Genomic DNA, 17,834 nt, shown 5'->3' on the forward strand with positions numbered 1-17,834 from the left:
ACAAGACATCAGGTGTGTGCCAGCACCTGCAAAGAATAAACTGCTGGCTCTACCTGAGCTTTCAGCTCTTATTATCCAAGTCCCAGTCCCAGAGACACTAACTCAGATCATTTATTCTCCTTTCTTTACCATCAGAGACATACCTGCTTAAGTTGTAAATTCAGAAAGCTGGAGGTTTTATGCAAATGTCCTCATGTGCTGTTTTGCACAGCGATGAATATGCATTATCTGATTTGCATGAACCCCCAACAGTAAATTCCTTCCATCTTTCACTTTTCTTCCCTGTCAACACCAATATTTCTCTCTACTTCTCCACTCCTTTCTGTCTGTTTCAACATTGGACATATTCTACCATTCTTAAGCAATCTGGTTCACCATCAACCTTTTGGTTCCTAACCTCCTTATCCATTTTTTATTTCCCAGGCACTTCTTCAAATCCATTCCTCAGTTCTCTCTGCCTAAGCCCTCCCCACCTTCTTCCTGCAATTTTGTTCTACCTGCTGTCACTTCTCAGGTTACCACTTCATTTTTGCTGGATGTGGTCCCCAGCATGTGCTCATCCACAGTGAGACAAAGATATACAATAAGAAACTACTGGAACAACAGTCTTAGATCAAAATCAGAATTATTTTTAACCATCTATCTCACACTATTGTGTGAGATCCAGTAAAATCACCAAGTATTATTTTAATATCTAAGGTGTATGTTCACTAAACACAACAAAACCTCTAGACAGAATACAAGAAATATCACTGGTTACGTCATTATAATCTGCAGTCTTCACCACTGAGTAAAATGACCTATATCTGTACTCATAAGCACCAGTCTTCTATTGCTCCTATGGCTAAAATTTATCTTAATGGGTTGAGAAGTGCATATTTACCTGATTGTGTGATTTTTGTTAGGCAGTTTTCTAGGACTGCTGCCTGTGAATGCTTATGATTTTTCAGTTAGGGTTGGTTTTTTTTTTAATTAGACAGAAAAATAAAGCAACCAAAAATTAATCACTTCTGGTAGCCAGGTGTGGAAAAATATTTTACTTGTCCTTGTGAGCTCCAGTGTTTGTATGATTTGAAGATTTTATTAGGTAGAAGATTAATTCCATAGGCTGAGAATATTCTTTTCGTTGTCTGCTTGGAAAATCATCAAAACTTAGCCAAATTTCAAACCTTTGAAAAAATCAGCTACCCAATGCTTATAAGACAGGGCTTTTTTATTACAATGCATAAATCAAGGAGCCCCCTTTTGCTAGTACAGTCCATTGTAGCTCCACATGTTAGCAGAACCGGTAACAGCTGCTCTATTTAAATATACAGTTGGATGTTCAAAAGATTTGCAATAAAAATAATAAAAATCAGGGAAGTAGTTTCCATTCTTATTAGTACTGTTATTATTATAATGACCAAGTTTCTGTGATAGAAGTGCTGTAGTTTAACGCTAACCATATATTCCATAGATTGAATAAATAAGATCAGATAAGTCATGGAGCAATAGGACTCCTCAGAATAACACTGGAGCCTATTTAACTAATTAAATGGGGTGATAATAGGCACTTTACCAAGCATCAAGGACATAAAAAAGAAAAATGTAGGTTAGAAACCTTACTCCTGGGGAGTAAAACAAATTCCAAGACAGACTCCCAGCATCAGAGAGTAAGGTAACTATTAAGCCATTAGAGTTTCCATGAACTCAGCTTTTAAGATCATGTATTTGTTCTCCATTACATAATAGTATGCCTTAGATAACTGTATGTCCCTTTAAGACAAAATTTCATATGTAAAGTCCTAAAAAAGAGCAGCAGTGTTCAGAGGCTAAATAGCATTTCCTCTGCAATTGCAAATCTGATCCACAGTACTGCTCTAAACACAGGAAATGATGTCTGAAATTCATTACAGATCTCCCTTCTTAATAAAATATAGATTAGGAAGATTTTTTTTTCTATTTGAGTGCAGAAAAAAGGGGACCATAACCACCTGTGGTAAGCAAAGTGGAACAGATTAGAAAAAGTAGGTTGTGGGAATAAGACTAGCAGCAGGGTAGAAAGCATGGGGGTGGTGGGGGGGAGTGTGTGTAATAGAAGAGGGCATAGATAAAAAGCTGGAATTTGGAACTAATAGCATGAAGTAAATGAAGTGAAAGGGAAGAAGAGAAATGCGGCAAGGAGCCAGGATGTAGGTAGAAACAGACTAATCAGAAAAATGAAAGAAGAAAGTGACATGTGAGGATGAAAACACTGAGATTGAACAAGGGAGATTGGGACTGTAAGCAAGTGGGACAGAAGGGCAGGAAGGTTGGCATGAAGTCAAAGTGGAAAAAAATGAAAGCTTGGATGAGAACCAGGGAGAGGAGGAGGGGCAGAAAGCTGACTGTGCAAGGAATCAGGATTCGGCTAAAACATGTAAGGAAAGAACATGGAGCCAGGCAAATGAATTGGACAATAAGGCAATAGAATAAGGATAAGAATGGAACCGACTGGAGGCAATGGGACAAAACAGGCTATGTGTGGGGGGAATGAACCGTAAATACTGCGTCTGTTCGTGCACAGAGCCTGGAATGGAACCCAAGTTTCCCAAGTGTCACCACCACCTTTCTGCAGTCAGCAAGTTTAACCTATATGGTCTAAGAGTATGCCTTTTAAACCTCTGGAACAGTTCAAGCAAAAAAAGGGAAGCCTAATGCTGTTTTCAGTTATTAAAGCAAGTGACAAAGGTCACTTAAATGTTTTTCTGCAGCTGATTTAAAAACTTCATCAGTCTTTACTTCAAGACTGATAACCTACATTTCTATTTCTCAATCCACCAGGAAATGAGAGAGAAAAAAATAAAATAAATCAGGGAAAATATTATGTGATCTAGTGATTTAAAGATGCTTATAAGTTATGGTCCTACAAGTTATGTATTTATATTACAGAGAAGTTTATAAAACTGCCACTTCTCAAAGTTTGTGCCTGAAAAGCCTTGTTAGACTTCTTTTTCATACTTGCCTCTCATATATGGAAGTCACTATAAATGGAATTTTAAGGAAAATAAAATTTATATTGATCCGAGAGATCCTGAAATAATCAAATATATAGTGTAGACTGTGCATACCTCAGATTTAAAAACATACAGGTAAACACTGAGAATTTTATAGTAATTTTTTATGCTGAGATTGTGTCTACTCTGTATATGAAGTTCAAACTAATTTATCATTTGCTATTGCATGAATCTAGGTTTTCTTGCCTTATGTTCTCTCCCCACAATTAGCATTTGAATAATTTATAGAAATTTTGTGAATATATTGAGAGTGAAAGAAAGATATCACGAGCAGAAATCCCAAAGTGGTCTCTCTGAGGAAACTGAGTGTAATTTGATCTGAAGGGAAATATGGCTCTTCTACCTGAGTACAATCACATACGCCAAACATGAACAAAAAGACTAAAGAAAAAAGGGTGAGATATGTCTGGATAAAGCATTCTCTAGAGGATTTTTTGACCATAAATTAAAGATTCCAACTACTTGACAGGGAAAATATTTATTCCCTGAGTGACTATAATCTATTCTTTCTGAAACACTAAACAAGCACCCCCTTCTTTAGGCTCTTCTCATTGAAAACATTTGTGGAGTGCGGTTGCAGAAGTTCAGAAATTGCATTCAAAGGAACTACTATGTCAATGCCCAAACTTGATGAGATTAAGTATCATTCCCAGCGGTGAATTCATATATCCCTCTACACTGAAACATATTCCAACAACAGATGTGGATTTTTTTTCTGTTTCAAGCTCTTAAAGGAAAAAATGCACACAAGGAAAGAAAAAAAGAAACTACAGGTCACTCGACTACAGTTGAGTCAAATGACTAATCTCTTCTGGTAATGATGAGCAAATTAGTTCACATTGTAAGAGGGTGTATTCTCTGTGACTTCAGCAAGGAGCAGAGTCCCTTTTACAATCTGAAAGAAGTGTTGTGTTTTGATGAACTAACTAATCAGAGGGGTACGATTCAGACCAACCAAATGTGTGTGAGGGAGAATATACTTACAGAATGACAATTTCACAGATTTGGAAATGACACAGGATGTATATAATATGCAAAGAAACATGAGGTAGGCATCTGATATCTATAAACATTTTTTATTTATTTGGGATAATTTTTTTTTTTTTTTTAATCTGGGATATTTCCAATTTACTGATGGGAAGAAATCCTTGCTAGTACAGGAGTTACTCTTGCAGAGGTCCGGTCAGCAGTTGACCAAATGTCTTATCTGTTTTTTTTGACATCATGGAACCCTTTAAACCTAAGCCAGAGGCTAAATCTGTCTCACTAAGTAAGAGAGTGCAATGAAGGAAGCTTAAGTATCCCTTATAATCCACCCTGCTTAACTGTTAGCTCTCTCCTTGGCTGTCTTTTGGACCACTCCAACCAGCTCTCTACAAACATGACTAATCTCCTATAGAGGAAACTAGCTCTAAACAATATGAATGTGAGCCAGATTGTTGCCTGGCTTAATCCCTAGCCCTCTTTCACTTAGTGATTTAACAGTTTAGACATAGGCATCATTCCCCAAGGATGAAATTTTGGGAGAGGTAGTATTTAAGCTACTGCAGAGTCAGCTCTGACCTGCACATCTCCGATAGCTGTTTGAAAGGTGACATTTCTGTGATAAACAACAAAGAAACAGCTTGTGCCTGGGAACTGTTCCAAAGTACCCAAGGCAAATGTCAGAGCTGCAGCATATTCCCACCATGGGGAGGGCAAGTGTGTGCTCTCCTGATCACAGCAGCTGGAAGGTGTCCAGCAGGGACAGCACTACCAATGCCAGATTACTTGCTGTCCACAAAGTGATTGCTGTGCCAAATTCAAATTGAGGGGCCGGCCTGAGAAATAGAAGTCGCCCTTCTGCAGTTGGCACGAGTGCCAGCACGGGCAGGGTGATACCCAAGCAATGATGTGTGTCTTGCACTGGTGTGCACAGACAACAACCACAAATACACCAACACTGCCCTGCTGCATGAGAGTAAGACAAAGGAGTTCCAGATGCCATCAAAAACAGGGTTAAAAATGTGGATGTCCAAAAGGCCCTGTTAAATTTACACAGGCAACCCTGACTGTCTTGGGGTGACCTTATGATGTGTATCCCATATTGCTGCCCTATGCCCAGAAATTAATTCTTGTGCCTTTCTATGCCTCTAAACTGAGGACTGAGGCATATTCTAATTTCTTGAGGCTAGCTTTGTTACCCTAATAATCTTATTTTGAAGTGGATTTTTTTGAGTCACAGATGCAGATTTGGATGTGTGTTGTAGAGCTTATTATTTTCCATCATTTTATTAAGGTAAAATTATTAAGGTAAGCAACTCTGATCTTAATACCTTGAAAATATAAATATTTTTGGTATAATGTTAATATCTCAATATGCATTAAAACCCTAAATTTAGCCTTAATACTTATGGAGGGGAAATGACAACAGTCCTAGAAATTCAGAATAACATTGTTTAAAAACAGGCCTATTTTTAATGTCTGCAGGCTGGCAGTATTTCAATCAACAGTCTGTTGCACTCATTGATAACCTAATCTGTTCCTGTAAAGCAAATTCTTGTCTTACAAACAGAGACTGACCTTCAGGCAGTAGCCTCAGCTTCCCTGTTCTGTACTCAGTAGCCATATCCTGTACACAACCCTCAAACTCACCAGCAATATCCAGTACTCCTACGCAAGAAAAATATTCATTCTGGATCTACATGCTCTGTCACTAACAGGACAATTCATTTATCATTCACCCATGCTCTGTTTCAATTTTCAGACTAATAATGTTTTTACATGGTAAATTTATCCATTAAACTGGTTTTCTTTATAAATGTATGTAAAGACAGATACATATTATTTTTTTTTTCAACATCAGATAATACATACTGACACTTAAAACTCTTACTTATTCCCTCTCTGGAAATAATGCATAGTAATTCTGCTATGTTCTGCTTGTGATAAGATTAGCATAAGTATCTAACTCTAGTCCTTCTCTAGGATTCACTCTGTGCAGCTTTATGCTTTCTAAATGTAAGGCATCAACTCTGTGCCCACTTCATGATGACTTGGAAGACCCAGAAGACCAGTGGGCAGTTCACCCATCCTTTGGCCCCACATTTTGATCTGGATTCCTCATGAAGAATTTAAAAATGTTCAGATTACACCTCTGACATATGCTAGCTGCCCATGATCTCTATAACCAAGGAGGGTCAGACCTATAAGTAATGAATCATCGCCCTTACCTTAAATGCACTCCTAGGATTTTTTGAATTGTCTTCTAGAGGTGATTTTCCACATTAGACAAGGAAAAGCTTTGATGTTGTCCTTAAACTTAGTTGGCTAAATTTAGTTAAGAACCCCATCCTAAATAAAAATGAGTTTGCCATTACCAAGGAATCAGGTTCATTATAAGGTGTGGATGCAATGTCTTTCACATGACTAACTCACTCAGATTGATCTTTCTCCAGTAATTTCACATACAAATTACTGTGGAAGATGGAGCAATAAGATTTTTATAATCTACTTCATTTACAACTTGAGATTTGTAACAAGAAGCTTACAGTGCCTTTATTCTTGAGAAGTTTCCTCCTGTGCAGATGCAAATTAAATTTTCTCACTATAAATTTAAAACTTTCGCAGTTCCTCCTTTTTTTTTTTCCCTCCTTACTAAAGTAAATTAGTACCAACTCTATTATCTCTATGCTCTTACAAACAACCAGAGGTGGTGGGTTTTTCCCCATTTTGTGTATTTGCACACATAGAACTATATATGTATAGAGCTCAGGTCCTTCAACTAAGTCTGGATGTCACTCTGAAATAGTGTAACAATTTCTTCATATCACAACACTTTTTTTGTAAAATAATATGCAAAATATATGTATGAAAGGTCTATAATATAAAATAGTTCAAAAACTAAATCTGCAATTTGTATAACTAATTCAATAGCATTTTATTAAGGCAAGAAGCTTCTCCACATGAAAAATACATCTGTAGCTATTTTATAAACAGGAAAAACTGTCAGTCCTCATGGCTCCTGGAATACTGTATTATACCTATACTGGATGTGGTTTGGTTGCAGGTAGTGCAGCCCCATTGCTGGCAAACTGTTCAATAACAATGGTTTAAAACAGGTTTTCTGAAATTTCTGTGACCAGTAATTACAGGATCATTGCTTATTAGACAATTAGACAATTGCTTAAGACAACAAAAGGCTACTTTGCTGTTCAAATACATTCCTGGAAGGACAGAAATCCTCCCTAGAACCTAAAAGGAGAGCAAACTAAAACCAAATAGACTTTCTGACAGTTTTCCAGTACAAGACAGAGATTTATCACTGTAGCAAGTTTTTCAAGTGTGACTTTTAAAAAATTGCCACAAATACGTGTTAGAAGAGCGTGAAACTGTAAGGGATCAAGTCCAGAATTTATATTAGTGACTTTCTCAGGGAACATTAAGATTTTTGGCTAAAAGATAACTATTCCCTCATAAATATACTTTAATTTAAAAGAGACTATCCAAATCATGTCTTGTCTAAGGTTATTCTCTTTCTGCCATACTACTTTTACCTGAAATAGTAACAATACTTGTTTTAGTCTACAATTAGTTACTCAAAATGGGATTGTAAATATGTTATGCATGTGAATTCATCCTAAGGCTAAAAGACATTTTAAAATTATCATCATAAGAAAGGAAATTTTAAAAACACCCTAACGGCATAGTAACTGAAAGAAATATTTCCCTGATATCTAATAAATCCCTTTATAAAGGAATTTAAATTATTTACTTGTTTCTTACAAACAGAATCAAGTGAAAGCTGTATTTATCTCCGAAATGACACTGGAAAATTACATATAATGATAATAAGATATCTCTAAATTTTATTATTCACTGACACTACAAAGGGAAGGTATTTGGTCTGTATTTGGCTAATTTTAGTGAAGAAAAGTACAATGTTCCTTCATTGGCTTTCTCTGTGTGTACCCATACTGCTTGTATAGAGACTAGTGCAGCTGGTCCCTGACTCCTCATTGAAAACTGCTGAAATAGTAAGAATTAACACTATTGTCATCTGGGACATAAAGGGAGATGCAGTTCAACAAAAGTGCCAACAAAAAGGATCATGTCACAAAATAGCCATTTGAGCTCTTGGAATTCTTCAAAAGGAAAGACATTTTTTCCATTAGCCACTTTCAGCTACAAACTTTATATGTACAGTGCTGTTCCAAAAAGAAAAATACCTAACTTCACAAGAGTATTTCAAGTCATCCAGAGTTAGTGTTGCAAACACACATGCTACACATACACAAGGAAAGGCAAGTTTGATTTTCCAGCCCTTTCAAGTGAGTTCTTTCAAGTCCTCTTCAATTAAACTCATGTTTAGCTTCACAATAGAAGAAATGTACACCTGTAGTATAACCACATTGTTGCAGTACAAAGCCTTCACTTGTAAGCCATCCTAAAATGTCAGAATAAGAAACCTCAGCTCAAGACTGCATCACTACTATCCCTTACTTCTGAGTAAGAGCTTTCTTGCCCTACTGAAGTCTGAACACAGGCAGAGTGAGTGCAGAGGGATCAGTGAGAGCAGCAGAATTACAGAACAATGCAGGGTAAGATGGGATGAGAAAATTAAATCTACAGTAAATTCAAAATACCCCCTATACCTCATTTGCTAACATAACTTTGGTTCTGTACATCTTTGTGGAAAGTTTTTCTATGTAAATTTACACAACCTGAAAATATTGCAGACACACTTCAGGCCATATATATGTATATTTATACATATATATATATATATATATGTAGTGGCTGGTGAACATACATTACAAGGGACAGAGAGTTCTCAGTAAGACAAGTCCCTAGTACCACAAGAACCACATCATGTTAGGGTGACCAGAAAGGCTTCTCCCAGGGTGCTTGTTCTGTTCTGTTAATTTATCCCAGTTTGGCTCCCCCAGTTGGCTGTCAGCCTCTACACCTTATCGCTCCCCCAGAGCTTCCTCATTGGTCCCCGTTCCCTAGTCCCACCTTTTCCCCAGATAAAACTGTGAGTTTTGGGATCATGTTTGTATTTGCCTCTGCAGCCTTCGACAGCGTAGCAGCAATAAATGCTCCTGCCAGAACGCACACAAATGCCCTTCTCGGCTCTTTGCTGCCGACTGTAGAAATGAACCCACCCGTGCGGCTGTGGGGGCACGCGGGACCCCACGGAGCCAGGCAGGGACAGTATTTTTATATTTATATATATATATATATATGTATGTGTAACCGAATGACTTAATCAATTATGAAAACATCCTGAGCTTTCACACTCTGTAAAAGAGCAGGCACAGGGTATCTCAAGGAGAAATCTGTATCCGAGCAGAACTAATTAGTCTCAAACACATTTATTTTTACTATTACTTTTACTACATTTTTACTATTTTCTTGTTATGAAGTGTATTATTTATTTTCTGAAGTCTGAGCTAAGATGCCTCAAAGAGGTTTTTGGAAGATACCTATGGGTAAGAGGTGATCAGGAGGTGGGTGGAGAGCTGTGGAGAACTCTCCCAAAGTGGTCAAACTGTAACAAAGACTCACTGAGGATATCTAGGGAGAATGAGGATGAAGAAAAAGTGAAAAGGTAGGCTATTAAGAGGCACAAGTCATGTTTAGGCATGGCCTCCAAATTCCAAACCTAGGACTCACTTCCACAACTCAGCCACTGGAAAACTTTGAACGCAACTATTAAGGGAATCCTGGACATTTATTCACAGAAATACACGCAGCAAAAAAGTTAGCTAAATAAATTTTGACATCAGTCTGTAAAAAAATAACAAAGTGTTTATTTTGTCTTCCTTTCAAATGTCAGTGCAAATTTAATTTTTGCTGTAGACAAACTGTAGCTGGTGGTAGATTGAGTTGTACTGGTTTGATAGCTTTACAAGGTTCATTCTCAAATTATCTCTGTCATTTGAGATGCCATTTGTAGTACACGAATGGGGAAATTTTATACATTAAAATAAGAATAGTCTCCCTGACTCGAAAGCATTTGCTATTACTACAGAAGACTACCATAAAGAAAAGAGAAGCAGGTGAAAAAATCATGCTTTACCTGTCCATACTTTGCAGCTAAATGTAGGGGTGTCCAGTACTGATTATCCACTACATTGAGATCAGCCCCATGATCAACTATCAGAGATGCAACGTTCTTGTATCCATTAGCACAGGCCACATGCAGCTGCAATAGATAAAAAAGTAAATTTTGCGTACGTTAATAGTTTAAAGAACTCATCCATGGTGTGCTGTTGCATACCTTTTACTAAATCACAGTTACAGCAAATACAAAATGTACATGTGACAACTACAGACTAGAAAACCACCGCGGAATCTTTTTTAGAATTTATAAACAAGATACACCAGAAAAAAATAATCTTAGCTTATTGTGAACTACTAAACAATCTAGTCTGACTATCACTTTTCATATAACTTCAACCAAACGTCCTTTCAAACACATTCAGACTTCATGAGCCCAGGTAGAATAATACATTCCAATAGAGCTTGAGCTCTCTTTGAGCCTAAAACTAACTTTCTTTTGAGACAGTTCAAGTATCCCAGATTTAAGCTGACACTACTCCAAAACAAATTCATTAACACATAATCAAACCATGCACATTGCGACTGCAGCATGAAATTAGTGACAAAAAATACTTTCTCCATTTTGAACCACAGAGATTTTATTTCCTATACTTGTATTTCTTCCCTAGATACTTAATTATTTTAATTGGTAATTGTTTTAAATAATTTTAGTTGATTTTTTGTATCTCTAAACTTCATTTAAGAGCCAAAATGGAACAGGAGGAGGGTGGAAAATGCAGTAACAGACTGAGAGAAACTCAGGTCAGAAGGACAAGTAGCACAACTTGCTGCTAAAGTAGGGACAACTTCAAAGGTAGCTGTGCTTGCTCATGGCTTATCACTCTGAGTAGCAAATACAGTAAGAGTAATAAAGTATGAAAACTGTTATGGCAAGAAAGGGAAAAAGGAAACTCAAAAATATCTTTATTAATGGCTGATTTGAGGAGTTGGACATTATCTTTTGCAATGTATTATTATTTAAGGCTCTATATGTATTTGGCATTTTTATCTGCAATCAATTCCACTATATGTTATTTATAGAATGAGATTTTTTATATTTAAAAACCCAACAGATGTGGTGGGTTTTTTTAAATTAATACAAATAGCAGGTATGCAAAATAAATATAAAAGCAATATAATACCAAACAGGTCTTGTGAACAGAGAAAAAGGGGAGGACATAATAGGGCAATAATAATGATAAAGTAAGAGAAGAAAATGGAATAAGGAATCCTACATCAGGGAAAAATTTTAATTTGCAAGTTTTGGTGGAAATTGTTTCTTTTATGTGGTGCATAACTGTTGGGGCGCGTATTTCATGTGATGAGATTGATCCAGGTTACAGTTTAGTGGTCTTTACTTTCTCGTAGTCCTCTGCTCTGATTTCAAACATTCCCTTAACTTCTGGGAACAAGGGGGACAAGGTCTGAATTTGGAATTTGGCACAATATAACTGCTCATCCCCAGTCAGAAGGACTTAATACTCACACTGGTCAGTAAGAACAGGGCATAGGAATATTGCAGAAATTGAGAAGTGAGATTATAGATGGTACCTGTATCCCCAAACCACACAGCCCAACTGCATGACTTTTCCTCCTCGAAGCATTGTTAGCTGAAGATATTATTTTTCTTGTGATTGAAATGGATGGATAATGACAATAAAAAGGTCTTGCAAGAAACCTGTTACTACAACTGTGTAGTTCCAAAGTCACTGTAAGAATAGGAACACTGATATGGGAGTCTGGGATATTATTTGCCTTATCTGCTATTTTTGGTTCAGCTGCACATGCAGAGTATGCATAAAGTTTTCACTATGAACATGATTGATGCAAAGGGAATGAATACAGTACAACTCATCCAAAATCTTCCCCTGGAAAGGGTGCAGAACTCCCCTGGGGGCAGAACTTTGCTTCTGCATGCTATGATTTCCAATGTACAAAACCCTCAAATTCTTCCTGTAATTTGACATAGCTTCATGGTAGAGAGAGGGTGTGTTTTACAGAAGAAATTACATTTTCTATTCAGGCATCAACTTGACAAGTGCTATTGTGAAGCAGTTTAAAAGCTCATAGGAAATACTTTACAGCTGAAATTTTTCAAAGAAAAACTATTACAGGAGAATACAACAGAATAAATAATTTTACCAAATATGCTGCGTCTGTCTGTATTGCATGTGCACAAATGTAGGCGTTATGAATCTATGAGAATGTGTGTATTTATATATTTACAACAATAATTTCTTGCTTGAATAATCTTAACTTACAAATGGATTTAGATATGTATTCTGTCAAGAGAAAACAAAACTGATTTGAGACTTAAAACAGAGATGCTTGTCTTTTTTGTACAGGTAGATGTAGAGGAACAAAACACTGTTCCCAGAACCCTCTGATATGTATACAACTATGTCAGACTCGCTGACTCGACACCCATGAATAAAGAGAGAATTGTTTAACCAAGTCTGTATCTTCCACCAGTTTGTCAGACAAAAGTTTCACGTAATAGAAATCTCAAAGAAAAGCAGAATTACCTACTTTGTATCTACTCCTTGAAAAAATCGGATTACAGCATAAAAACTGTTCAGGCAAAAAGTATCCCTTTCATCAACATTCTACTAAGCAAACAGCAAAAAAACCTAAGTATACACAATGTTTTTCCCCCAGTATTTGCAGTTCTGCTAAACATCTTTCAGAAATGTATTTCAACTATTCCAGCTAACTACAGAAAAGGTTTCATAAAGTAAGATTTATCTAAGTTCATAACTCAGTTTAACTAAGACAATTCTGACTAAAATAGCAATAGAAGTTAAGTACAATATCTATGTGATTTAGCAGCTTAGGTAAAAATATCAGAAAACTGCAAGGTAAATTAATGGTTTTATGAAGTAAACTAAAACTTGTGCTGTTTCTTCCCACCCCATCCCTGCTTCCCTCCTGTTTTTAAACTGTTGACTGCCTTGGAGTGGCCATCCCAAAAGTCACAGTGCTCTGTTTCTAGAGAGAACCAGTGGCTGGATGCAACCATCCCAGATATGAGGCTGATTTTTTGATTATAGGTTAAACACTGCACAGGTATTAAAGTATGGAACATTAATCACTCAGTATATTAATTCAGTATCATGAAATGTAATTCAATGCAAATGCAGAATGATAGTAATAATTATTAGTGCTCTAATTATATTAGTACAGTATTTGGAGAAAAAAACAAAATACTTTAAAAAAGTTATTCAATATATTAACACTGCTGATTTACCATTGAGTGATTGATTGATTGATTGGTAATGGTGTTGAAGATTTTTATATACAAAGGGAACGTTCCACAGACAAGCTATGGAAATACACATGAATTTGGAATTATTTGGCAGCTGAAGAAGTAGAAGTCTGGACAAAACAAAGGGATAGAAGATCTATTTGCATAAAAAAGTATATTGAAATCCCGTGATTACAAATAACATGCAAATTTGGGAGCAAGAGTTCCTGTCCACACATGGTGAATGCTTCAATACACTGAATCAAGATGGGATCACTACATGTTCTAGTAGGAGTCAGCCAGAAGATAGGAGACAACAAAAGGGATCACTCAGTGAAGTTTCAGCCCCTCTCTCACATAGATTGTCAGAGACCACAAGTATCTCCTGGCAGCTTGAAACTATGATGTTAATATTTTTGTTATTAATTTTTATGTTGCATATTTACTGGCCAGGAGCAAAAAAACTGTCACTGAGATGTTGCACTACCCTATTTTAAAATCTGTATTATGCATGGAATTGACATACACCTATATTCAAAAGGCCAGATACAACCAAAATTGTGGTTTATTTTCCTTCTTAAGAGAATTGCCTTGCAAACATGCTGAACTTGTTGCAATACATGCATATTTCCAGGGTGGCGATTACATGTTCCTACTCACCAGGGTAACTCCTTCGTCATTCTTTTGATTCACGCTGCCTCCACTTGAGATGAGCTGTTGGACATCTGTAAGCATTGTCACAGCTCTCTGTATCTTCATTTGGCGCAAGGAATTCAGCTCTACACCTGGAAAAAGAAAAGGATAAAACCTTCTGCTATTTTATTCATCAATAGAGATTTTCTCGGTTTTTAAAAGCTTAATCAACATTTAATTAGACTTTAGTGTATATTTTTAGAGCCTTTACTTACCTACATTTACCAAAAAGTTTATTCCTATTTTTATCAGTCAATACATGGATGATTTAAGTCAGTGAGGAATATCCAATAAACTGCCCTGATCTCCTACTGACTGCAAGAGCAGTTTCAGGTAAAGAACTGCTTTCATGAAACCCACTGAGACTGTGAAATAGCTGTGATTGGGAAAAGAATTAAAAAATCTAAGGAAGCCAGTCAAGTGTTTGGGACTTACTTAATTTTTTTTCCTGGTTGCATTCTTTCAGCCGTGCATATACATCACAGTACCCAGACCAGTCCCTCAAATTTGGTGGCTCAACTGCTTGAGAGTGAAGTCAAGCAAATGACATTAAAACTCAACACTTTTTTATGTGCCTAAGTTATTTTTAACCAGGATTAGTTCTCCAGCTGAGCCTAGACCATTCCAAGGCCCCATAAACCAAGAGGAAATGTGGTGTGGCGGTAGGAACAAATGGGAGGGGATGAAAGGAATGAAGGGTATGGGACTGCTTGTGTCAGCAATGCTACTGAAAGAACAGTTGTCAAAGAACAGTGCTAAAAAGAAGATAAGGAAGGCAGTCTATAACCAAAAGAAAGCATGGTCTCCAGTCTGAAGAGGTTTAAAATAAGAAACAGGATACAACAAAAGTGTGAAGTGGTTAAATTAGAAACTGGCTGTGGTTTGATTGGAATAAATAACCAAAATTTTGGGCTTCATTCCTCTGCTTCTAGCTCCATGTGATGATTTAAACCCCATATATAGAAAATGTAATTTGACTATAAATATCCTTGCTCTCTGTCCTGGACATGACATCGCAAAAACTCATATGAATAAATGATTTTTTGTTTCTCTTCTACATTTGTCACTAAGCTGGAAAATGATGAACTATAAATTAATTTAATTAATATGTATTTAACTTAACATTTTTTTCTTCAACACTTCTTGAAGTTCTTTACATTACAAAAAAAAAATTAAACCATGTTTCAGGGTAAAATCATATTTTGAATTTCTTAGTTTTAATCTGCCTTGGAACTTGCATAAATGGGTGTATGATACATAGTTCACAAAAGCATTCAAACGTTTTTTTCTAACATGCCACTGTACACACTGCTTTATGTTCTGTTGCCTGCAACACTTGTAAGAGTTTCAGCTCTGAAGTGAAATGCTCAGTGGGAGCACTGTCTTCCTATTCTCTTCTGTCACCAAAATGATACTAAAGAACACCAAATGTAAAACACAAATGCAAACATGACATGGATAAAATTACGTTTTCTGTATCTGGATTAACCCTGTGATCTTTCATGTGAATGTAATTTAGACAAACACATACGTGTATATATCTATATCTATCTATCTGCTTAGAGATTTATACTGATAGATTAAATTAGACAATGTCCCCAAAGGAGAATGTGTTTAACATGCTACTGCCTGACAGTTGGTAGACCAGAACACAAGGCAAATTTCATAGAATGTTCTCCGTGTCTCCTAAAAATCAATGTATTTTGTCAGAACTAAAGCTTTTATGCCTTCATCACATTTCAGAGTAATGATTTGAAACTACCTGATGATATTTATGATATTTATGCAGTGCTGCATGACATCTGTCAAATCCTTTTTTTCCTTTCTGTTTCTGCCTATTTTCTGCTTTTTGCAACAGTAAATTGACGGTTTAACATTCTTGTCCCAGTGACAGAACTCTCCCAAATACCTAAGGGCAATATACACCCAAAATTAATTATCATTTGCAGTGCTAACTTAACATTTTAAACATACAACATTGAAGACTCAGCAGACAAAATGAAACTTCATTGGTCCAGATGAAGTTTTTTCTAATGTTCTAAGGAAGGAAAGATTAAAGTTTAAAAATATATGAAGCATTTTATACCTGATAAAGGCATCCATACTTAAGTACTGCTGACAGAACTTATGTCAATTTTTTCTTCCTCTTGATATGTCTGGTAAACAATTAGAACAAGTTTTGGGTTTCAAGGAGAGAGGAAACAGGTGGAAATTAATGTACTGCCTCTTTTTTCTGGGAATACCTCAAACACTCAAAAACAAAAACTAAGTTCACAATCCACAAGTCAGAAATACCAGTTTCTGATTTTCCCAGGAAGAAAAATGAAAAAATAATAATAATAAAAAAAATACTGAGAGTGAAACACAGTTATTGTCGGTTTGTTTCCTTCATCACGTTTAACATAAATTACAGTAATGCTTACAGGCTGAGGGCAGGGGCCAGCTGAGTCCACTCAGCCTTTTCTAGCAATATACTACTGACTTACACCCAACATAGTCAGAGAACTAACATATCAGTACATTCTTATATTAGCAGTGAAATATTGATCCTTACTACTTGTAAATTCCTTTTATAGAACCTTGGTGTGACCTGTCTGGGGCCACAAAAAGCCTGGCCGTTGAAAGATTAACTCTGCTCATGTTGAAGAAGAAATCAAGAAAAGTATTCAGTTGCATTAATTGCCGTATTATTTTCTATTGTAAATGTAATGTAGCCATCAGCTCAGAGAAAACACATAAACCATGCTACAGTGCAACAAAATCCAGTCTGTATTAATCCAAAACCTATTCAAGACAGCTTTACTGGCTTCAAACTAACAGTTGTATAAAGGAATGATACATATTTCATTAAACAAATAGAAGTAAATTAGCCTGGCAAGAGAAGTACCAAAGTGACATGGTTCCACAGACTTCATTTCTTAAATATCCAGAGTGGGTTTGAAAATGCTACAGAAACAATAGAGTTTCCCTTTCTCTACCTTTACAAAAAATATAATGAAAACATGTAAAAATAATCTAAGTTGCAGCTTTAGAAGTGTAGTTTTGAATTCCAAGAAATCAGGAGCTATTAGGCTTTGAGCAAAGACTTCTCTGGTGGGGAGCTGAGAAGCAGATTTATCAAGCATGCACATGTATCATTCTCTGAGGCTCAAACAAGGAGACCTTGTCAATAAGTGCTTTCCTTTAATCAAGCTCATAATTCTGGGGAGTCTGTTCTCCATCCCCAGGGAGTGATACTTTCCAGGAATTTAGATGGAACAACAAAATGCTACTCATACAGTAAGTAATTCTCACCACCTGAATCAAAGAATGACCTTCACATTGCTTTTCAAAGGGGAAGTGTGGTTTAGATATTCAGCTGAAATGGGACAACAGCCAGCATGAATAAAAGGAGGAAGAGAAACACATTGCCATCTACTATGGAAACAGATTCACGTTGCAGAAAATGAAAAGTCAAAAAAAAAAAAGGCATACTATAGAAAAACCTCCAAATACCCTGTAAAATCAGAAGAGCTACACGCTCAGGAATTCTGCAGGAGGTGAGATGGAGAAGAAATAGTTAAAAAAGCAGTGACCCTGAAGGGCACACATTTGGTGATGAGTATCAGCGCTGATGTCAGGCAGGAGCATAACCTAAAAGCTACAAAATAAATTACCTCTCACTGTTTAAGAAAAACACCTGACAAGGCCATTTCATGTGCTTTGGCTGTCTCACCTTCTCTGGCATATGGTTATAGAAAGGAATAGAAAAACCTCAGCTAAATGATGAAAAAATA

General features: G+C 36.4%; 1 protein-coding gene across 8 annotated transcripts in view; it reads right to left on the reverse strand.

Moving 5' to 3' along the window:
- The window catches only part of MYO16 (myosin XVI), a 370,010-nt gene that overhangs the window by 183,332 nt on the left and 168,844 nt on the right, over positions 1 to 17,834 (reverse strand). For all 8 annotated transcript variants that reach the window (XM_048328397.1, XM_048328433.1, XM_048328379.1 and 5 more), the window contains exons 6-7: positions 14,026 to 14,150; positions 10,099 to 10,224 (exon numbers count right to left, since the gene is read on the reverse strand). In XM_048328397.1, the coding sequence (XP_048184354.1) occupies positions 10,099 to 10,224; positions 14,026 to 14,150 (251 nt within the window). The remainder of the gene's footprint in view (positions 1 to 10,098; positions 10,225 to 14,025; positions 14,151 to 17,834) is intronic.

This window comes from Corvus hawaiiensis, chromosome 2, assembly GCF_020740725.1.
Source record: "Corvus hawaiiensis isolate bCorHaw1 chromosome 2, bCorHaw1.pri.cur, whole genome shotgun sequence".
In the NCBI taxonomy this organism is placed as follows: domain Eukaryota; kingdom Metazoa; phylum Chordata; class Aves; order Passeriformes; family Corvidae; genus Corvus; species Corvus hawaiiensis.